Source organism: Oryx dammah, unplaced genomic scaffold, assembly GCF_014754425.2.
Source record: "Oryx dammah isolate SB20612 unplaced genomic scaffold, SCBI_Odam_1.1 HiC_scaffold_8, whole genome shotgun sequence".
Taxonomy (NCBI): domain Eukaryota; kingdom Metazoa; phylum Chordata; class Mammalia; order Artiodactyla; family Bovidae; genus Oryx; species Oryx dammah.
The window spans coordinates 52,029,302-52,052,264 of NW_024070192.1; the positions used below are offsets into that span (position 1 = coordinate 52,029,302).

General features: G+C 38.5%; 2 protein-coding genes across 7 annotated transcripts in view; both read left to right on the top strand.

Annotated features, from left to right (window-relative positions):
- SKA2 (spindle and kinetochore associated complex subunit 2) overlaps window positions 1-14,376 on the top strand; it is a 30,809-nt gene extending 16,433 nt beyond the window's left edge. Inside the window, exons 2-5 of one of the 4 annotated variants that reach the window (XM_040244196.1) lie at window positions 858-944; window positions 8,288-8,464; window positions 11,365-11,472; window positions 12,974-14,376. In XM_040244196.1, the coding sequence (XP_040100130.1) occupies window positions 858-944; window positions 8,288-8,464; window positions 11,365-11,466 (366 nt within the window). In that variant the 3' untranslated portion in view covers window positions 11,467-11,472; window positions 12,974-14,376. The remainder of the gene's footprint in view (window positions 1-857; window positions 945-8,287; window positions 8,465-11,364; window positions 11,473-12,973) is intronic. The other 3 variants (XM_040244198.1, XM_040244197.1, XM_040244199.1) reach the window with 3 other exon arrangements.
- Window positions 14,377-18,459: 4,083 nt separating this feature from the next.
- The window catches only part of TRIM37 (tripartite motif containing 37), a 145,258-nt gene continuing 140,754 nt past the window's right edge, over window positions 18,460-22,963 (top strand). For 2 of the 3 annotated variants that reach the window (XM_040244177.1, XM_040244178.1), the window contains exons 1-2: window positions 18,460-18,917; window positions 20,659-20,760. In XM_040244177.1, coding sequence (XP_040100111.1) covers window positions 18,897-18,917; window positions 20,659-20,760 — 123 coding nt within the window. In that variant the 5' untranslated portion in view covers window positions 18,460-18,896. The remainder of the gene's footprint in view (window positions 18,918-20,658; window positions 20,761-22,963) is intronic. The other variant, XM_040244179.1, reaches the window with a different exon arrangement.

Below are 22,963 nucleotides of genomic sequence, written 5' to 3' on the forward strand. Positions count from 1 at the left end.
TTCACATTTTCAAGAAGCAATCTTTAGTCCAGAGCTTAAGTGGACAGAAAGGTCTCCCTGTCTCCCTGAAGCAGTCTCCTCAGCTGTGGGCTAGGAACGGGAGAACTTCCCTGAGGAAATCACGTTTTACCTTTCAGAGTAAACTCAAAGGACCACGGTTGTTTCCCTGATAAATTCAAGGCAGTACATGCTTTAAGATCTTATAAAAGATGTAGAATTCCCCCAAATTAAGAATAATTTGGAGACTATGTCACATTCAGAGATAAACCACTTTTAGCAATGGGATATATGCTTCCCGACTTTTCCATGTGAACACACATGTATTTTACAGCCTATGGCAGTTTTCCCCCTTTTTCTCCCTTAGAAGTTTATTGCAGATCAAGGTTCCAGGCTAGTACCCAGGTTAAATAAATTGTGGTTATTTGGCCTGCTGTGCCATTATTATATCGTATGTAGCTTTTCTTGTATAATTTATGGCCCTTTAAGCCTTCTAGTTTTGGCCTGTGTGGCACATATTTATAGTTCTTTGGTTAATAGGGTTGTAAATTGTGTTAACAGCTTGAGCATCCCTAAAACTAAATTTGTTCTGTGCTTTAACTTGAAACCACATATCCTTCCAGAGGTAGAAAAACTGCCTAATTGATGAGTGTGGTGGTAATTCCTGAAGCCATTGTTAGTTCTTAATAGAGCATGGGTATTCTAGATGATGGAAGTTTAATATACTTTACTATTTTCCTATTTTCAAAATTAGTATATATAATATTAAAAATATAAAGAGAAAAGAAAGAATAGCTATAGTATCATGTTTTGGGAAATGTCTTTTGGTTCCTGAACTAATGATCTGTGCTGATCTTTAGTTCCAGAAAGCTGACTCTGATCTGGACTACATTCAGTACAGGCTGGAATATGAAATCAAGACTAATTATCCTGATTCAGCAGGCAAGGTAATCTGCAAAAGAAATATCTTTTTAACAGAATATTTTATTAAAAAGATTTTCTGATAGTATTTCTAGTAGAGTATAACAGTTACGTTATACTGTTATAGGATTACATTCTTAGAATCCTTTTAAGTTGGAAGTTTGGTCACAGAATATTGGAGAGATTATACTCATAGTAAAGGAAATTTGTGGCTCCTCTTTTATTTTTAACCTGTAAACAAGAATTATTGAGTCTAGATGTGTAAACAACTGTGGAAGCCTCTGAAATTGTGAAAGAATATAGATACCTTTAGGGCAGTGGTTAACTAAGGGGAGAAATCCCAGCAGTCATGATATTCTCTGAGGAAGATGATGATACACTATTAAATTTGTTACATGGACTGTTTGTATAAAATTATGTACTTAGTTATTCTAAGTTTAGATTGATTAAAAATACTGTTTATAAGTCATAGTACATGTACACATGCCTATAGAGATAAAGCAATTTTTAAGCCTTGTCTGTTAACATTAATTTAGCATGTAAAACATTAATTTATCACTTTATGGTACTCTTTTTTTCTCTTACAGCACTTGCTGGCAGATAAGAAATATCATATTTTACTGTTTCTTGAAAAAATTATACAATTAAAATTTCGGGGGAATTGTGTAAACTTTCAAATTAAAATAAGATTTTAAATAAAATTGGGAAAGCACTGTGAATGTTCAGTTTTTACCACTTACATGAAATAATGGAATGCCAGGATTGTATAGGAGTATAGTTTTAACTATTCTACCTCCTTAACTGACTTGACTTTGTCCTTCCCTCTTTTCGCTCTTACTGAAGAAAACCAACCCATTCTGGTCAAGTGGTACCCCAAGTAATTGGCCAAAGCACTCATCTGAGTCAGTATATTTCAAGTACTATCTGGAATACATTTTGTGTGGGGCTTCCACGTTTCTCCCACCTTCTATCTCTCATTTTTATCACATTTCCAGTTGTTTTATTCTTCTACAACTTAAAAAAAAAAAAAAAACAGCTTTACTGAGCTATAATTCACATACCACAGAATTCACTCTTTTAAAGTAGATAATTTAGTGGTTTTTAGTATGTTTAGTTTATTGTAATTTTTAGCAGTTTAGTATATTGTATGGCCATCATCACAATAAATATTTGAGTATTTTCATAACCTCAAAAAGAAACCCATACCTATTAGCTGTTTCTCTCCATTAACAACCACTTCCCCCTCCCCTGGCCAGCTTCTAGCAACTACTAATCTACTTCCTGTCTCTATACTCTACAGATTTGCTCTCTGAACATTTCATATAAATGGAATCACACAATATGTGGCCTTTTATATCTGGTTTAGCATTATTTTAAAAAATTGAAATATAGTTGATTTACAGTTTTTCAGATGGAGAGCAAAGTGATTCAGTTATACATACACACATATATATACACACAAAAATATGTGTCTCTGTGTGTATATATTTTTCAAATTCTTTTCTTTATAGGTTATTACAAGATACCGAGTATAGTTCCCTGTGCTATACAGTTGATCCTGTTGTTTATCTATTTTATACATAATAGTCAGTCAGTGAGTTCAGTTGCTCAGTCGTGTCTGACTCTTTGCGACCCCATGGACTGCAGCATGCCAGGCTTCCCTGTCCATCACCAGCTCCTGGAACTAGCTCAAATTCATGTCCATAGAGTCAATGATGCCATCCAACCACCTCATCTTCTGTAATCAATGATGCCATCCAACCACCTCATCTTCTGTCATCTCCTTTTCCTCCTCCTGCCTTCTATTTTTTCCAGCATCAGGGTCTTATCCAGTGAGTCAGTTCTTCACATCAGGTGATCACAGTACTGGAGTTTCAGCCTGAGCATCAATCAGTCCCTTTCAATGAATATTCAGGACTGATTTCCTTAAAGATTGACTGGTTTGATCTTGCAGTCCAAGGGACTCTCAAGAGTCTTCTCCAACGCCACAGTTCAAAAACATCAATTCTTTGGCGTTCAGCTTTCTTTATAGTCCAACTCTCACATCCGTACGTGACTACTGGAAAAACCATAGCTTTGACTAGACGGACTTTGTCAGCAAAGTGATGTCTCTGCTATTTAATACGCTGTCTAGGTTGGTCATAGCTTTTCTTTCAAGGAGCAAGCGTCTTTTAATTTTGTGCCTGCAGTCACCATCTGCAGTGATTTTGGAGCCCCCCAAAATAAAATCTTTTACTGTTTCCATTGTTTCCCCATCTATTTGCCATGAAGTGATGGCACCGGATGCCATGATTTTAGTTTTTTGAATGTTTTAAGCCAACTTTTTCACTCTCCTCTTTCATTTTTGTCAAGAGGCTCTTTAGTTCTTCATTTTCTGCCATAAGGGTGGTGTCACCTGCATATCTGAGGTTATTGATATTTCTGCCTGCTATCTTGACTCCAGCTTGTGCTTCATCCAGCCCAGCATTTCTCATGATGTACTCTGCATGTAAGTTAAATAAGCAGGGTGACAATATACAGCCATGAAGTACTCCTTTTCCGATTTGGAACCAGTCTGTTCCATGTCTGGTTCTAACTGTTGCTTCTTGACCTGCATACAGATTTCCCAGGAGGCAGGTAAGGTGGTCTGGTATTCCCAGCTCTGTAAGAATTTTGCACAGTTTGTTGTGATCCACACAGTCAAAGGCTTTGGCATAGTAAGTAAAGCAGAAGTAGATGTTTTCCTGGAACTCTCTTGCTTTTTCGATGATCTGACGGTTTTGATCTCTGATTCCTCTGCCTTTTCTAAATCCAGCTTGAACATCTGGAAGTTCACGGTTCACATACTGTTGAATACATAATACATACATAATAGTATGTATCTGTTAATCCCAGATTCCCAGTTTATCCCTCTCTCACCCCATTTCGCCTTTGGTAAGCATAAACTGACTTTCCACATCTGTGAGTCTGTTTCTGTTTTGTAAATAACTTCATTTGTATTGTTTTTCTTTAAGATTCCACATGTAAGTGATATTGTATGATGTTTGTCTTTCTGACTTCACTTTGTGTGAAAATCTATAGATGCATCCATGTTGCTGCAGATGGCATTATTTCATTCTGTTTTATAGATGAGTGGTAGTCCATTGTATACATATACCACATTTTTATCCATTCATCTGTGGATGGACATTTAGGTTGCTTTTATGTCTTGGCTATTATAAATAGTCAGTGAATATTGGGGTGCATTTATCTTTTCAAATTGGAGTTTTCTCCAGATATATGCCTAGGAGTGGGATTGCTGGATTATATAGTAACTCTATTTTTAGTTCTTTGAGGAACTTCCGTACTGTTCTCCATAGTGGCTACACCAATTTACATTCCTATGAACACTGTAGGAGGGTCTTTTCTCTCCACATCCTCTCCAGCATTTATTATTTATAGACTTTTTAATGATGGCCATTCTGACCAGTGTGAGGTGATACCTCGTTGTAGTTTTGATTTGCATTTCTCTAATAATTAGTGATGTGGAGCATCTTTTCATGTGGCCCTTGGCCATCTGTATGTCTTCTTTGGAGAAATGTTTATTTAAGTCTTCTGCCTATTTTTTGACTGGGTTTTCGTTTGATATTGAGTTGTATGAGTTGTTTATGTATCTTGGCAATAATTAAGCCCTTGTTGGTCCCATTGTTTGCAAATATTTTCTCCCATCCTATAGAATGTCTTTTTGTTTTGTTTATGATTTCCTTTGCTGTACAAAAGCTAATAAGTTTGAGTAGGTGCCATTTGTTTATTTTTGCTTTTATTTCCACTGCCTTGGGAGACTGACCTTGGAGAAGGCAATGGGAACCCACTCCAGTACTCCTGCCTGGAAAATCCCATGGACGAAGGAGCCTGGTAGGCTGCAGTCCATGGGGTCACTAAGAGTCGGGCACGACTGAGCGACTTCACTTTCACTTTAATGCACTGGAGAAGGAAATGGCAACCCACTCCAGTGTTCTTGCCTGGAGAATCCCAGGGACGGCGTAGCCTGGTGGGCTGCCGTCTATGGGGTCACACAGTCGGACATGACTGAAGCAACTTAGCAGCAGCAGCAGGGAGACTGACCTAAGGAAACAGTGGTATGATTTATGGCAGAGAATGGTTTGCATTTCTCTAATAATTAGTGATGTGGAGCTAATTCTAGGAGTTTTATCGTGTCGTGTCTTATATTTAAGTCTTTAAGCCATTTTGAGTTTATTTTTATGTATGGTGTGAGGGAGTGTTCTAAGTTCATTGATTTACATGCAGCTGTCCAGCTTTCCCAACACCACTTGCTAAAGAGACTGTCTTTTCTCCCTTATATACCACATCTGTATCATCTACTGATGGACATTTAAGTTGCCTCCATGTCTTGACTATTGTAAATAGTGCTGCTGTGAACATTGGGGTGCATGTATCTTTTCAAATTAGAGTTTTCATCTTTTCTGAATATCACTTAGCATGTTTTAAAGGTTCATCCTGGTTGTAGCATGAATCAATACTTCATTCCTTTTTACTGCTGAATAATATTTCATTGTATGGCCATACCACATTTTCTTATTTATTTGATCAGTTAATAGTTCGGTTGTTTCCTTTTGGCTGTTATGATCATATTCCCATAAGCATTCATGTACAAGTTTTTGTATGGATGTTTGCTTTCATTTCACTTGGGTATATACCTAAAAGTGGAATCCCTGGGCACATGGTAACCCTATGTTTAATATTTTGAGGAACTACTACATTGTTATCCAAAGCAGTTGTACTGTTACACATTCTCAGTTTTTTGGTTTTTTTTTTAAAAGTTGTAAAATATGTAAGATAAAATTCCTCATTTTTTCCATTTTAAAGTGTGCAGTTCTGTGGTTTTAGTACATTTATAGCATTGTGCAGCTATCACCACCATCCATCTCCAGAACTTGATTTCATCTTTCCAAATTGAAACTGCATCTATTAAATAATAACTCCTCATTTCCCCCTCTTCCCAACCCCTGGCAACAACCATTCTACCTTCTGTCTCTATGAACTTTACTATTCTAGTTACCTCATATACACAATTTTCCAGACTACACATTTGGTGTCATCTGTTATTTCTTTGCCCCTATCAAACGTACTACTAAGTTTTCTTCACTTTTCTTTAATAATATCTCTTTTCTGTCCTTTTCCTACTTCTACTGTTCATGCTGTAGTCTTGATCACTATTTGTAGAATTAGCAATTTTTAAATTAGATCTTTTGTTCTGATTCATTCCTGTTAGAATTATCTTTATTTATCATTTCCATCAAAAGCTTAGCAAAAAATCTCCAAGGAAGAAAGGAGTAGAGGGCCATGAACTGAGCCTCTGCCTGTAGCCATAAGGTAGGGTCCACAAAGGAAATATTTGAATAGTGAGACAATAATCAAGATGGTATAGTTCTGTGCAAATCAAGCGTTCATTTTAAGATTAGAATAGGAAGGAAATAAGGAGAGTCACAAAGAGGGATATCAAAATTACAGGGCAAGTCTGACTTTTTGATTGTTATAGGGTGTGGAAAGAAGGTAACCCTCCTAACTATTGGTGGGAATGTAAATTGGTACAGTCACTATGGAGAACAGTATGGAGGTTCCTTAATAAACTAAGAATAGATCTCCCATATGACCCTGCAATCCCACTCCTGGGCATATGTCCAGAGAAAAACATAATCCAAAAGGATACATGCACCCCAGGGTTCATTGCAGCACTGTTTACAGTAGTCAAGACAGAAGCAACCAAAATGCCCATGGACAGAGGAATGCATAAAGAAGATATGGTACATATATACAATAGAATATTATTCGGCCATCAAGAAGAATGAAATAATGCTATTTGCAGCAACATGGATGGACCTAGAGATTGTCGTATTGAGGGAAGTAAGTCAGAGAAGAATCATCCGATGACATCCCCTATCTATGGAATCTAAAAAGACATGATATAAGTGAATTTATTTACAAAACTTAAACAGATACACAGACTTAGAGAACAAACTTATGGTTGCCAAGGGGAAGGATGGGCGGAAGGGATAGTTAGGGAGTTTGGAATGGACTTGTGTACACTGCTATGTTTAAAATGCATATCCAAAAAGGACCTACTATATGGTACATGAAACTCTGCTTAGCGTTATGTGTCAGCCTGGATGGGTGGGGGGCGTTTGGGGGGAGAATAGATACATGTATGACTGTTCACCTGAAATTATCACAACATTGTTAATTGGCTATACCCCAACAGAAAATAAAACATTTAAAAAATTTATAGGACAGGTCTGACTTTTTGATTGTCTAAAATAATTTGGCAAAGGATTAGTCTATGGGCTATTAAACTGAGGAAGTATATTATTATAGGACCCAGAAAGTTGGTGCCAAATGGAGTGAGAAAAATGACAGTGGTTTTCAAACAAGAGTCAAGAGGAGTTATTTTCCCCTCAGTGTAGAGACAATCTATGTACAGTTGAAGTCTGTATAAAGGGAGATATGAAAAGGTTATTGAAATATAGGGATGTTAAGGTTCTGGAGGATTTGGGGAGGAGACAATAATAGTAGTAGTGTTAGGAGCTGAGTAAGGATCAGAGTAGATGTTTTCATTTTCAGGTGAAAAGGCAGGAATAGAAACTCCCCAGTGTTTTCTGTCTTCTCAGTAAAGTAGTTGGGGTGAGATATTCTGCCAAGAATGAGTGGATGGGTACTGGTAGGAATGGAGAAAGTTTGGTATTGGAGAGTTTGCTAAAGAACCACGAAGGAATGAGAAGAATCATTAAGTGGCAGAAATGTCACTTTTGAACTGTCACAGTTGAAATGTGTTTTATGGAATAGTGGTTATTTACACTGAAAATTAATTTTAAAAACTAGTATAATTTATAAATACAGTTGCTTGAGTTGGTATGCATTTTGTTTAGTGAGGTACGCCTTGAATTGGTACTCATACATACTTTAGCCTCATGACAGTGTATTTAAGAATTTTATAAGTTGTTTCAAGTTGTCTTTTCTATAAGAACAAATCAAAATAGTTCCTTCAAGACCTTTTGAATAACATTTAGGATTGTATCTTAGAAGTACTATGTAATTATTATGAACTATACATCAAATATTATGTATCTAATGTAACATCTGCTGTTTAATATTGCTATTTTGTGTGTGTTTGAGAAGGGTTATTTCTGTACTTAGGCTTTAAATTCCTTGAGAATAGTATCTAGGTCTTATACTTCTTTCTTCCCCTCCTTCCATTCTGTCACATAGTTGCATAATTTTTTATAGTGTTCTATTAAATGGATGGTAGTATGTGTTGTATACATTTTAATTATTAAAAGAAGCTTTTTCTTTTCCTTTCCAGATTTAATATATATTAATTTTTTTCCTAATGTAGAAAAATCCAGTTACACTTTTAAAGGAATTGTCAGCAATAAAGTCTCGATATCAAACTTTGCATGTTCGCTTTAAACCAATTGCTGTGGAGCAGAAGGAGACTAAGAGCCGCATTTGTGCTACTTTCAATAAGACTATGACCTTGATACAGGAACTGCAGAAGGAAACAGACCTGGAGGTAATGCTTTCTTTTGATTGGCTGCATTTGTAGAATTTTAATTCTGAATTTTTCATTGAAAGATAAATCCCCAGTAACTCTCATTTTGAAATTCAGCAGTGTGAACTATTGATAAAGAATGAGATTTTCTTGATTCCCTGAAGTACAAGATCTCTTATCTCCTTTTATTTTAAAATGAGCACGTGGAATTGACATGGTTAGTGAAGGGGCATGCTTTCTTGGATTATGTAGCAACAGCAGAAGAAAAAACTTGCTAACACTTATTGTATCTACCAGTTCTGCTGGTTCCTATAAGAACTAATGAGACTGAGAAATCTAGAAAGCATCTAAACCAGTGACTGTTTTTTCATTCTCCTTTTCTTCAGTTGGGATGATTAGCTTGGGTAGGCCTAACCTTCATCCCTGGTCCTTCATTCTCCAGCCTCTTCTCATCTAGTATAAGAATCTTTCTAATTGTGAGCCTCTGTCACTGATGTATAAAACTACACATATGTTAGAGTAGGAAAAAGAATATGAGCTGTTAACCTAGGCACTAAGATCTTGAACAGCCAATTGAAGAGATTGGCAGCATTTTCATTTACTATTAAGCAAAAGTTGGGGGCTTTTGAAAGAAAAGATAGCTTAATGCAGATGAAATCATAGAGTTGAATTTAATTATCTGGACAAAAAATGTCCAATAGGTTTTAATTTCTGGTGCTTACTCCAGGCAGTTAACTGGTAATAACTGCTTAGAATGCTGTTTAAGGAGCCGTGTCTGGGCGTGGCCAAAAAGTTATCTGCTGTGGAGTGTTGATGGGACAGCATACGTGGTATTTATTTGCCAAGTCTGAACTAAATTATGGCTTAATATATTTGAATTATGGGCTTTGTAACTCTCAAAGGTTGATTAGATGAAGAATTCTTTGTATTACCAATGGAAGAAAAGAGAACAGTGCCTGGTTAAAATCATAAAATGAGGTCATAAATGTATCTGTCATGGAGAAATGAATAGTGCAAGAGAGGAGGGCAGTGAAAAGGGGCACAGAGGGAATAGAGAGCAGGCATTTAAACAGTATGGGTGGTGTTTCGTCACCTGCTAATTAATAAAATGAAAAAAGGAAGTATGTGTGTGATAACCTTTTATAAATAAAACCAAGTCACATATTCTTCATTGTATATGATCAGAACTTGACAATAGAAGTCTGTAAATTTGTTCCCAGGAAACAAATCTTGAAGAGAGATTAAGTGTAGTTCTGAATGTACACATCAACATGTATGTATAGAAATCCATGAATTAATTGAAGCATGGTAAATTTGGGTGACTGAACAAAGAGAAAAATGATTTTTTGAATACTTACTAAAAATCATCTTCATTGGATACAATAAATAAATGGCATATTTCTGAGATTAAAAAAAGTGGTACAGAAAAGTAGTAATAATATTGACGTATATTAGTCACTCGGTTGTGTCCAACTCTTTGCAACCCCATGGATGATAGCCTGCTAGGCTCCTCTGTCCATGGAATTCTTCAGGTAAGAACTGGGGTGGGTTCCCATTTCCTTCTCCAGGGGATTTTCCCAACCCAGGAATCAACCATTCTCCTACACTGCAGGCAGATTCTTTACCTTCTCAGCCAGGGATGTCAAATCATTTGAATATCTGTAAAGGTTTTCATTTAGTTATCTGAAATGAGCAATAATTATATCAAAGGTAGAAAGCTAAGGGAACTTTTTCATTTTGGATCAGATAATAACAAAAAGGAGAAATGGAGACTTCCTGGCAGTCCAGTGGTTAAGACTCTTCACTTCCAGTACAGGGGCTGCAGGTTCAGTTCCTGGTTGGGGAGTTAAGATCTCATGTGCCTCTTGGCTTCTCAGCCAAAAAACCAAAACATAAAACAGAAACAATACTGTAACAAATTCAATAAAGTCTTAAAAAAAATGATCCACATAAAAAAAAAAAAGAGGAGAAATGGCTAAAGGTAAAGGAGGTCATGTTTTAGAATCAATGATAGCCAAGCTGGAAAATGTTGGATATGGTTTGTCTTGGGCCTACTAGTTTAAAAATGAGATAGTATTAATAGTAGAAAGTTCAGAGAAAATTTTTATGATTGAAATGTGGAAGAAAAGGGAAGAACATCTATAAAGAGTTATATAACCATAATTATATGGCTCAAATAGTTCTATGAGCCCAGAGTTTAAAGAACATGTAAAGGAATTTCATGTATAAAAGAGGTATATTAGACATAGGGTCAGAACTGTCAGAATATTTAAGAAAGCCAAAGGATTTTCAGCTGAGGATCCTGAAAATTTCTAGAGTAACCGAATGGGCTTTTACAATTATTTGGGGAACATGAAGAATAAGAAAGGGATGTCTACTTAGAGCAAATGGTCCATTGTTTATAAACAACAGAATGCAAACAGAAAGTAAAACGGTTCTGTTATTATCTTGCTATGATTTTTATCAAGGTGAGTGGTTTCTCATTTGAAAGGGTAGAAAATATATATTTGAATTGATAATACTAAAAAATAAAAAAACTTGATAATAATAAATACGGAGATGAACACAGAAAAGGAGGTGGATGGTAGGGAATACATATTAATTTCCTGATCTTTTTAGTCGCCATTAAGACACTGACGTTTAAATATAGTTAGTTGTAAAGGTGACTATCAAAAAAAAAAAAAAAAGGACCAAATTTGTTCCAAATAGAAAATAGCAAAACAGTCCCCCCACCAAACAAAAATATAGCAATAAATAGAAAATTCAAAAGGCATTAAAGATAGAATGTATGTTATTCCATCAAAGCTCTGAAACATTTGTATTAAAGAAGAAAAATGTCTATGTATGTTAGAATAGTTAATTCCTGGAAAAACTCTTTGAAGTTTTATTAAACAGATGGTCTGAAATCTCTTGAATTTCAGAGATCACAAAGAGAAACATGGAATCATGGAGAACAAAGTCTTGCCAGAATAATATTATTTCCTGTTTTTCAGATAGAAGAGGGAAATTTTGTCACTATTTGAGTTGCAGTAAGTGTTTTTGTTTTAGCCCTGTGAACATTTTGGGCAAATGGTTGGCTTGAGGAGCCAAACCAGGTGGAGTCTCCAATAGCAACATGTGGCTATATATTAATGAATTAAAATTAAAAGTAATTAAATTAATACAGTCCTTCTTCAGTGCAGATACAGAATATACCCAGGATCACAGAAAGGTCTATTGGACAGCCTTGCGCTGGAGATTCTGATTCTGTGGGTATGAGGTGTTCCGATTTGACAGTCTCTCTAGAGATGACCTATATAATTAGGCAGATTTGTAACATTGTGAGTGATTCTTCAAGTCCTACCTCCTGTTATTTCCTCATTAACTCTTTGTTTCAGCTAGCCTATTTGTGGGTGCTCTGTGAAAGCCACTTCCAACTTCCCTTCAGCTTCTCTTCTCCCGTTTGGTTTTGCTGCTCTTACCCGCTTTTGTGGATTTGGTTCACTGGTTGTTTTCTCAGCATGTTCTCCCTTCCTGTGTAAGAGATTACTGAGTCTCACAGACTCATGCCTGAGGTAAAAGTGGCACTATCCTTAGCTTCAGGGATGTGCCTGATTGGCAAGGGAACGGATTTTCCTTTAACTAATATTGGGTCAGGAATGGGTTTGTAACCCAAATGATATGTGAGGAGGGGGAGTCTGGAAATAGGAAATTGGAAAGAGTTTCCTCACTGTTGAGAGACCCCTGGGAAGAGAAAGCTTTACTTGTTCTAAACATTGTGTATAGATGTGATACCTGGAGCCACTTTGCTGTCAGCCTGAGAATAAAGGATATCAGAGCTGTTAGATGGAAAAAACGTGAGTCCTTACATTGTTGAGCTGCTTCATAAACCAGCCCTGAAAGCTGCCCTTCTTATGTACTTATTGTGCAGTGATAATACATCTTATTTATCCATTTTCACACGCGTCTCTGTTACTTGCAGATAAAAGCATCTTGATTATCCTTCAAAATTTAACCCAAGTCTCTACTTCTGAAGAAACTTCCAGACTCTTTTTTTTTACACTTCTTTTTCAAAATACTTTTTGAATATATTCAGATGTGACTTCTTTGGTTCTGTTAAAGTCCTTAAATTGTTTGATTTCTTTGTCTTCTTTCTTCAATTTAATTGTGAGTTCCTTGGAAACTCAAATATCAAAGTAACTTGTATGTACATATGTATTTTTTCCTTGCCTTTATAAATTTGTCATTATATACCTAGTGTGAACTTGTGGAAACATTTACTGGTGTTACAAAGCAGAAATTAGTATAACAGCCTTTAAAGATTTATTTAACTTTTAAAAAATTTATCTTATTGAAGTATAGTTGATTTATAATATGGTAATTTTTGCTGTACAGCAAAGTGATTCAGTTATACATCTATATATATTCTTTTTTTTCATATTCTTTTCCATGATTTACCACAGGATACCAAATATAGTTCCCTGTGCTATATAGTAGGACCTTGTTCTTTTAAGCTTTTCTGAAATACAGATTTTGTCATTTGTTTTCTAGTTGTTACCACTGACTGAAGAAGAGAAAACTGTGGCAGAGCAATTAAGAGCTCACCTGTCAGACTTATGAGGAAGAAGTGGACTTGCAAAAAGGAACTCTAATGGGGAAGAAATCAATCCCAGAAATTTAGGAAGATGTCTTGTTAACATTGATGACTACTGGCCGGGAGATGACAAAGGATATTTGGTTTGGGTGACTGGATAGTGATGCCTTCCACAGAAGAGGGGGATACAAGAGAAGGGCAGATATTGTATTAATAAAGTTCAGCCAAAGGGGCAGAATGGAAATAAAGAGGTTTTTAAAATATATGCACACATGCTTAGTAATTTCAGGCAAGGAAGTCCCAACACCATTTTGTATCTGTTTTTGTATAACTGGGATAACACAGATGTCCTAACTGACCTATTGCAAAATAATATTACATACTGTCAGTCAGTCAGATGTGAATGAACATGCTTGGGAAATTAAAGGTTAGAAAAATATTTGTACTATATTATACACATGTAAATAATTTTATTGTTGAAAATTCTGATCGCAGATGTGGTCACCTTACTGGTGAGACTGCTAATATGTGACTTAACAGTCTCCCAATACCTAACTTAGTAGAAAGCTAGCTTTTCTGTGACAGCTTCACTTTTATTTTTGTCCTGTTCCTTCTGCCTGCCAATGTTGAGCATGAGCTCTGCTTTCTAATGCTGTTTCTGATTGTCCCTGTCACATTTCAGGGACCTGAAATATACCTTTTTCTCCGCTAGTCTGCATTACTATACTTGTTCAGTTCATTCATTGGAGAAGGAAATGGCAATCCACTCCAGTACTCTTGCCTGGAAAATCCCATGGACAGAGGAGCCTGGTAGGCTACAGTCCATGGGGTCGCAAAGAGTTGGACACGACTGAGTGACTTCACTCAGTTCATGCTACTGTAAGTCTCTATATATGAACCTTCAAGTTGTGAACGTTTGGAGACGTAAGTGTGTGTTTTCCCCTAATCATGTAAGTTAGCTCTGTTTGAGGAGGCACTGCTAGGTTTCGAGGCACGGGACCCGAATGTAGGATGGAACATGAAGGTTGCAGCAGCCATTCAGAATGTAACCCAGTGCTACTGTGGCATCTATGATGAGAAAAAAAGAGCTACCACTCAGACATTACTGGATTGTTCTTTCACGAAGGTAGACAGAATTGAATCCAGCAAGGAACCAGAACCTGTACCATTAACTGCAGGTATGAAATCGCAGCTTGCCCTGTCTCCTGTTGCTGATGCCCCTTCAGCTCTACCATCTCCCACCTCCCCTTCCTCTCTAGTCAGTAACTCTTGCCTGTTCACTCGATTCCAGCCCCTGTTGTCCTGTACTACTGTGCTTTTCAAGATACTGTACTTTCAGATGAAAAATGTTTTATTTCTTTGTGTTTGTTTCATAAGTGTTATTTGTGTGAAAACTATTATAAACCTATTACAGTACAGTACTATATAGCTGACTGTGTTAGCTGGGCACCTAAGCTAACTTTGTTGGACTTAAAGAAGCTGGACTTAAGGAACACACTCTCAGAGTGGAACTTGTTCATATGTAGGGGCTTACTGTGAAAACTAATAAACTGAAATGAGAGGATCGTTGCAACTATTGTTTACCAGTTTTGTGTTATATGTGTGTGTGTGTGCACCAATGTCCCTATTTTATTTTTTTTTTAAATGGCAAGAATGGTATACACTAGGAGGTCAAGTTACCAATAAATTATCACTGTTAATATTTTGGGAAATGCTGAAGCTATGCTAAAAAGTTGAGAGGAGAAGCAGATATTGGAGATGTAAAAGCAGGTTTTAAATTTTAGCTGTACAAGCCTGAGCCTGGTGGGCTGCAGTCCATGGGGTCGCGAAGAGTCAGACACGACTGAGCGACTTCACTTTCACTTTTTACTTTCATGCATTGGAGAAGGAAATGGTAACCCACTCCAGTGTTCTTGCCTGGAGAATCCCAGGGACGGGGGAGCCTGGTGGGCTGCTGTCTCTGGGGTCGCACAGAGTCGGACACGACTGAAGTGACACAGCAGCAGCAAGCCTGAGCAAATCACTTAACTTGTGTGTGTCAGGATGATTGGAAGTACAATGAGATGGTGAAGTATTAAGGTTTGATATTTGGTAATTCAATAAATATTTCCATATATGTAATAAAAACAAGATATTGAAAGACCAGGAAAAGTAAATCAAATGTTAATTTGCAAGTTACAGAATTATACTTTTATGTAAATAATTTTTCTGTTATTAACAAACTTATAATAGCTGACAAACAGGGTTGGAAGAGTAGCTTCAGTTAAAATTGTCTATTCTGAATATTTGGAGAACAGAAACTACCCTAACCTTTAAATTACAAATAAGTCACACTTTAGTAATATATACTACTCTTCTTCAGTACTCAGGCAAGTAATATTGAGGAAGTTCCTGTCATGATATGTCTCTGGGATGCGATGTTGATTGGTGGGATTGAAAAATGGTGGTATCACAAAGAGGTCTTAACAAGTTACTGGAGTTAAAGTGTTTGCATTTAGGGGGAAAAAAAAACCAAACGATGTTTTTCTTCTGACTTCCTTCACAAGTTACCTTAAAATATTGGTTCTTCCCCTCATCCCTCTTAAAATTGTTCTCTCCGCACTTTATATATTCATTTATTTCCTAGGGTTCATTTATTGCCTCTTTGGGGAATGATTTCCAAGTATAACTTACTCCACTAAAAGTGAAAGTGTTAGTTGCTCAGTCTTATTTGACTCTTTGCAACCCCATTGACTGTAGTCAGCTAGACTCCTCTGTCCATGGAATTCTCCAGGCAAGAATACTGGAGTGGGTAGCCATTCCCTTCTCCAGGGGATCTTCCTGACCTAAGGATCAAACCTGAGTCTCCTATATTGCAGGTGGATTCTTTACTGTCTGAGCCACCAAGGAGGCCTAGATCCAAATTTCCAATAAAAACCTTGAGCTGAATATTCAAACTGAATGTGTCCAGAATACTTAACTGATTTTATTTTGTTACTAGCCACTATTCTGTTAGCTGGAATTAAGGTTTGCATCTGTTTCTTTATATTGTTAGTTAATAAAATCTGTAACTTTTGAAATGTTTATTGTATACAACATTCATTTTACCTTCACTCTTCTACCTTGTTTAGACCATTTTTATTTCTCATCTAGATGACTGTTTTCTCTTATGTAACTGTTCTCTTAGCGCTTCCTTGGTGGCTCAGACAGTAAAGTTTTCGCCCACAGTGCGTGAGACCTGGGTTCGATCCCTGGGTTGGGAAGATCTGGAGAAAGGCATGGCCACCCATTCCAATATTCTTGCCTGGAGAATCTCCATGGACAGAGGAGCCTGGTGGGCTACAGTCCACGGGATCACAAAGAGTAGGACATGACTGAGCAACTGAGAATAGCACACATGTAACTATTAGTCTTTTTATGTCCTAAGTATTAGGTTGTATTTTAAATACAACTTTAAGAAATTAAAAAAATAAAAGTATGCCTATTCTCCCCAACAACTGCAACTTTTTCAGATGTTTCTATAATATATATACAAATCAAAAATCATTTTTAAACAACAATAGGCTAACAGCTTACACTGTACTGTAGCTGCACTTGGTCTTTTTTTTTTTTATTTTAAATATATCTCCATGTCACACATCTGCTGTTCTTTTGAGCCGCTGTATATATGAATTTACCATAATTTTTTTTCACCAGTTCCTCACTGATAGGCATTTAAGCTGGCCCAGGTAGAGAATCCGCTTGCAGTGTAGGAGACACTGGGGACTTGCGTTCCATTCCTGGGTTGGGAAGATCCCCTGGAGGAGGAAATGGCAACCCATTCCAGTATTCTTGCCTGGAAAAACAACAGTCCATGGGGGTCACAGAGATTTGACTGAGCATGCACACTCCAATAGACAAATTAAGAGATGGGGGAAAGGGGAAAAGAGGATGGCAAGGTATGCTCTTAAGGAATTCGAATAGGGCTGACCACAGATTTCCCAACCACACAGGGTAGTTGAGCATCCTCCCAACGAAGTTTTCTTTTTGCTTAAGTGAGCCAGTATCTGACTTTGCCGACAAGCAATGACCCCTCATTAGTTTTTCAGGTTTTCTAATTTTCCACTATTGTGAACTATTACAATTAATCTTAAACAGTTTGGGGTTCTTGGGCAGATACATCTATTCGTACAAGAACCTATTTTAATATTTATCACATTGTAATTTGTCTTTTTTGCTTTCTGCTCTACAGGGTTGCAAAGACCCTTTCTCATTACTCTGAATCCCAAGCAATATAGTACTGTGTCCTACAAGTTTTTTCCCCCCACAGGTGCACATATAGTTTATTAAAGATTACATTTTGAAGCCAGACATTTTGATCCAGTATTTAATAAGCTGTTTAATATTAAAGCATTTTTAAAATTTGAGATAAAAATTAACCATTATTAAAATGTACAATTGAAGGCGTTTTAGTATAAAAGATGTGCAACTATCAGCTCTATGTAGTTCCCAGGCCATAAATAATTTTTGGTGAAAGGATTTTCCAGGCACAATTATTCCTAAATTATATCTTTGTCCATGGCTCCTGCCATTAAAGAAAAAAATTGTTATGCCCACTACTTACAAAAAAGTCCAAATGCTTTGATATTTAACAACTTCCTAAATTATTGCTGATTCTGTTCAGGCACTCAGTTTGCAAGAAACTGGAAAGGAACATTTTAGTTCAAATGAAGGATTTTATGTATATCCTTTGTCTCGTACCTTCAATCCCTGCAATCTTTCAACATTTTTTTTACCTAGAAAACTGTAGAAAGGAGACGCCGATACAGGAAAGCTGAACGCAGGTGAAACCCTTGCACTTTCCAGTCTTAAGGCGCTAGCTCACCTTAAGCCCCAGGCAATGCAGGGCGGCAGTGGTTGCATGGGGGAGTCTGCCGGCTACACAATACAAGGTCCCATCTTCCTACGCCCGACACTGAAATTACAGCTCCGGGCTTCACAATCTGGAGCTTTGCTTCAGTAGTTGGGGCGGAAGTCCTAAAAATCAGAATCTGGGTTTGCTTCTCGAGCAAGAATCACCAGCCACGAGTCCTCTACACCACAGTTTCGCAGGGCCACAAGCCACCTGCAGCCCAATCAGCAGGAGTAGTAGAAAAACGCTGATTTCATGGAGCCCTACCCTCGAATCCGAAGAAGTAGGGGTGTGGCTCCAGAGTCTGCATTTCCCCCAAACCCTCCAGGTGGCTCCCGCCTTTGGCGCTCAGAAGTTTGAGACGAGTGGAGCCCCGCCCCTTCCCGAGCGGGGCGGGGCGCGGCACAGCGCCGCGCTCTCCTCCGCCTGCGCTAACCCAGACCGAAGGCACGCAACCCGGCGGCCTCGAACGGCCAAATCTCGTGTGCGCTCCCGCACCGCGGGAACTAAGCGCCCGCTTCTGGCCCGCTCCCTCGGCGCAGCGGCCTGCGCGCATGCGTGCGCGCGCACCGCGCCTTTCCTCACGCCGCGCCTTCCGCTGCCCTGGTTACCGTTAGTGTTTGCGAATTCCCTGCAGCACCTTCTTCGCGGGAGACCAGCGCCGCTGGACTCCGGCAGCGGTTCGATACGCGCGCGCCTGCGTCACGTGGGCCAAGGCTCCCTCGCGGTCGCTGGCGAGCCGCTGAGCCGGGAGGAGAGGCGCTGCGGGCTACCGCTCACCCTCCCACCGCGCCCAGGGGCTGGCGCCCGGATGAAAATGGCGAAGTGGGGGTAGCTGGCGCGGAGCGGGAAGCTATGGGGCGCGCAGGTGTGGCGGCCGTCGGAGCCCCCTGAGGCGGGCGCCTGGCGGTTCTCCGGGGCAGTTTGACCTGGCGACCTCGGGCTGGCGCCTAATCGGTCAGATCACGGGCTCCGCGGGTCTCCGAGGGCCCCACCGAGAGAAGGGGGCAATGGATGAACAGAGTGTGGAGGTGAGGGGGCTTGAGGAGGGTGGTGGCTTAGTCTCCCTCGTCACCCGCTGAGCGTTCTGTATTCGGGGCGCCCCGTCCTAGTCCACCCTCTCGTGGGGCACCTCCGCCCCACTGCTGCTGCTGTGGAGGGGCTGACCCAGTGCGGGGGACGCGGTGCTCGTTCTGCAGCCCTCAAGGGCGCCGTGTGCTCGGACAGTTCCTGCAGTCAGGTGGGGCGTATCCGGGCGTTTTCAGATGTCTTGGCACTGGTACTCATCCCCACGGGGTTTTTGCAAACTACAGCCTTTTCAGCGCAGAACTGCAAATTCTTTACATGGTCGTGCCCTTGTGAGTCGCGACCAGTTCTCACGAGTTTCTGAGCGAATCCGAATCTCCCTCCGAATGGGTAATCATTCCCTTCTCCGCGGTACATTCTGTAGACATCTGCCCTTCCCAGATTGAATGAGGATATACTCTTACTATCCTGTTCGATTGTAGTGTTCTAGAGCAGCCTCCTTTTATCTGAGTCTTGTAAACGATGTTTTCAAATGTTTCGGATACTGACTTTAAGGCTAGGAACATAAAAAAAGATTGCTTATTGGACATAATTATATAATATTAATAATTGTCAAAATTTGAACCTTCCAATTACTAAAATACTAAGTCCTTGATTCTTAATTAGGGACAACTATATTAGTTGGGTACTCCACTTGAAACTAGTTCATCCAATGGTCGTTTTGTGTCCCATCTCCCCACCCCCCGCAGCGTCTTCATCTCACAGATTCTGGTCCTGCAGAGTCATGGTTAGACTCATGAGTAATTTTCTCCTTAATTCCTCTTGTAAAGTATTATAAAGGTTTTGTAACCTCACCTTGGTTTTTAGAAGCGTTTTAATTCCTCTGGAATGGAGTAAAAATAAATGTGAGTACTGTAAAAATAAATTTACAATATGCAATAACCTACATTTAATTATATCTGTTTTCTTCCCAGATACTTCCTAAATTGATTCATCTGAAGCTAGCAAACATAATATTGTTCCTTCTATTTATGTAATTTTTTTTTCTTCCCAAAGCCTTCGTAGAGCTGCCACCAAAATTCTCAGTACAGGCAGAATTTCGGGCTCAAATAAATTGCTAGTTGGTTTGAACATCGCGGCAGAAATTCAGATTTCTGGATTCTGAATTACATAGGTTCCCTCTTGATCAAAGTATGCTGCCATTAATGGATCTTTTTATACTTAAAAAGCTTATAAACACAATCTACTCCCCTTGGGGAATTTGCAGAACAAGCTACAAGTTCATAGTGTTCGTTCAGTCATATAGTTTGCCTTTTTTTTGTTACTGTTAAAACATCATAAGGATTTTTTTATCATAAACTTCAAAAATATTTCTAATGGCTATCATACTCTATGTTAACCCCTGTAATTTAATATTTTGGCCTTTGGGCTGTAGCCAGATTCTTGCCATTATAATTATTGTTTCAGTGAGAATATTTGTGCAGAAATCTATGTCTGAATTCCATGTTCTTTGCTTATACTAGGATCATTGTGAAGCTTAGAAAAATGGAGGCATTTTTTCCCCTCAGGAGATGTTCTGAGGTACCTGGACCTTGACTGAGCGATCGTATATGGAATATAGTTGAAACTGAGACGTTGTGAATCCAAAATAAATGTAAATGTTGAATGAATTATTGTAGACATGCTTTATACTCTTGATTCAGTAGCCTAATCTGGTGAGCTTTAACATCTTTTTGCTGTTTTCAGAGCATTGCTGAGGTTTTCCGATGTTTCATTTGCATGGAGAAATTGCGGGATGCGCGCTTGTGTCCCCATTGCTCCAAACTCTGTTGTTTCAGCTGCATTAGGGTAAGTTGTGTAACTCTTTTTACATGCATATAGTATATATAGGGTATATTGTAAAAATTAACCATTTTTTGTATCTTTTTAAAATTAGATATTGCATGCCCTTTAAAAAATGCCTTAAATGAATGTTCCTGAATAGGAAGATTGTCAACGTATATTGTTAAGCTCTGTGGAGATGAGTAATCAAGTAATAACTGCTTTGAAATGTCTGGAAACCAAAGCCCTGTGTAACTGTAGTATATTTACATTATTAAATCATTGCACATTTAACAAGTACTTATGAAGTGCTTACCTGCATTGTATTTGGGGTTGAGGATGCCAAGATAAGTGATGGAAGCGCTTTCCCTGCAGGAGTTTAAATCTAATTAAGAGAATGGACTTTGTGTTTATATTCAGGAATGTGTAGTGTCATAAAGAGGCACTTACAAAGTGCTGTGAGACTCAAGAGGGAGAGTTTATACTTGTTTGATGGGTAAGATAGAGAAAAAGCTAGTAATGGGTTCAAAGGCAAAGAATAAAGTCATATAATCTTATATAAAAGAGGCCTTAAAGGTGAATATAATCTGGTGGCTTTAAAAAATTAATGTCGGTGAACCCCACAAGAAAATTATGAGAAAGCCTAAGATGTAAAGCAGAAGAACTTATTTTGGTTGTATGTGGGGATTCAGTGCACATCTGCAGGCCATAGCTGAAAATTGCCCTGCCCACATTACTCTCTGTAGATAATTTCCTTTAGTGAGAAAGTCAAAGTCATCTAACATGCTCTTCATCTCTAACTTTCTCTGTGATTCCTTGTTGCTGCCCAAGGAAGGAATATCCCTTTGTCAAGAGTAATATCTGAAACACTTAGATCATTTGCTTCTAGTCACAAAGTCAGCAAATGATAGAGCTGGATTTGAACCCAGGCAGTCTGGCTCTGGAGCCTGTGCTCTTTGGCACTGCACTGCGTGTGCAGAAGGCCTAGGTTACTTACCATGCTGGTTCTCCCACTCATAAACAGAGACTTGATGTTTGTTTTCTCAAATAATAGAATGTGGATAACAAGATCTGTCCCACAAGATGGTTGTGGCATTAAATGAGATAAGTAAGCTAAAAGGTTTAATTTAGAAACTAAAATATACTCTCCACTTGTGTGATTCTGTGGTATTCTAAAAATAGCAACTCATACACATGTTTTATAAATGGTGTAGCTGAAGTGAGATAGATTTAAGTGGCCTCTGTCACTGTAGTTAATTGATAAAGTGGATCTGGATTCACCTCTTTTGATGAAGGTCTAGTATACATGGGCATTTCAAGTGGCGCAGTGGTAAAGAATCCGCCTACCAACGCAGAAGCAGGAGACATGGATTTGATCCCTGGGAAGGGAAGATCCCTTGGAGTAGGAAATGGCAACCGTCTCCAGTATTCTTGCCTGCAAAATTCCATGAACAGGGGAGCAAAGAGTCAGACACGACTGAGCACAAAAATACAAAGATACAAATACCACGATATAGATGACCTCTGGTTATTATCTTATACTTCACTGATCCTTCATTTCTTCACTTTTTCCTCATCTTGTTCCTTACAAGAGTGTATTTCTTAAATATTGTACTGGCATTTTCTTTTATGAAGTGTCTGGGAATTTTTCATCTACTTTGAGAAATTTGGTTTACTTTTGCAAGGCTTCTAAATCTTCCTTCAACATTGCCTTATAAATGTCATACCTGGTTGTCCTTTCAGCATCTTGAGACTTGCTTCAAATCAAATTCTTCCTGTTATTTTCTCAAGTTGACTCTCTTGAACTTTTTTCTTTGTTTCTTCTTTTCTACCAGGAGCTCTTGACACCAATGTTTTTAAGTTATTATCTCCTAGTGTCATTTATATTTGTCCTGCCTTTCCATTCTTTTTATTACCATCCTAATGGGGCTTCCCTGGTAGCTTAGACGGTAAAGCATCTGCCTACAGTGCTGGAGACCGGGTTCAGTCCCTGGGTCGGGAAGATCCCCTGGAGAAGGAAATGGCAACCCACTCCAGTATTCTTGCCTGGAAAATCCCATGGAGAGAGGAGCCTGGTGGGCTTCAGTCCATGGGGTCGCAAAGAATTGGACACGACTGAGTGACTTCACTTCACTTAATAGAGAATTGCAGATACTTATTACCTCATGCTTCGATAATTACAATTAGCATCTAACTGATCTGTCTTAAGTGTTTAATCTGTAGTCCATTT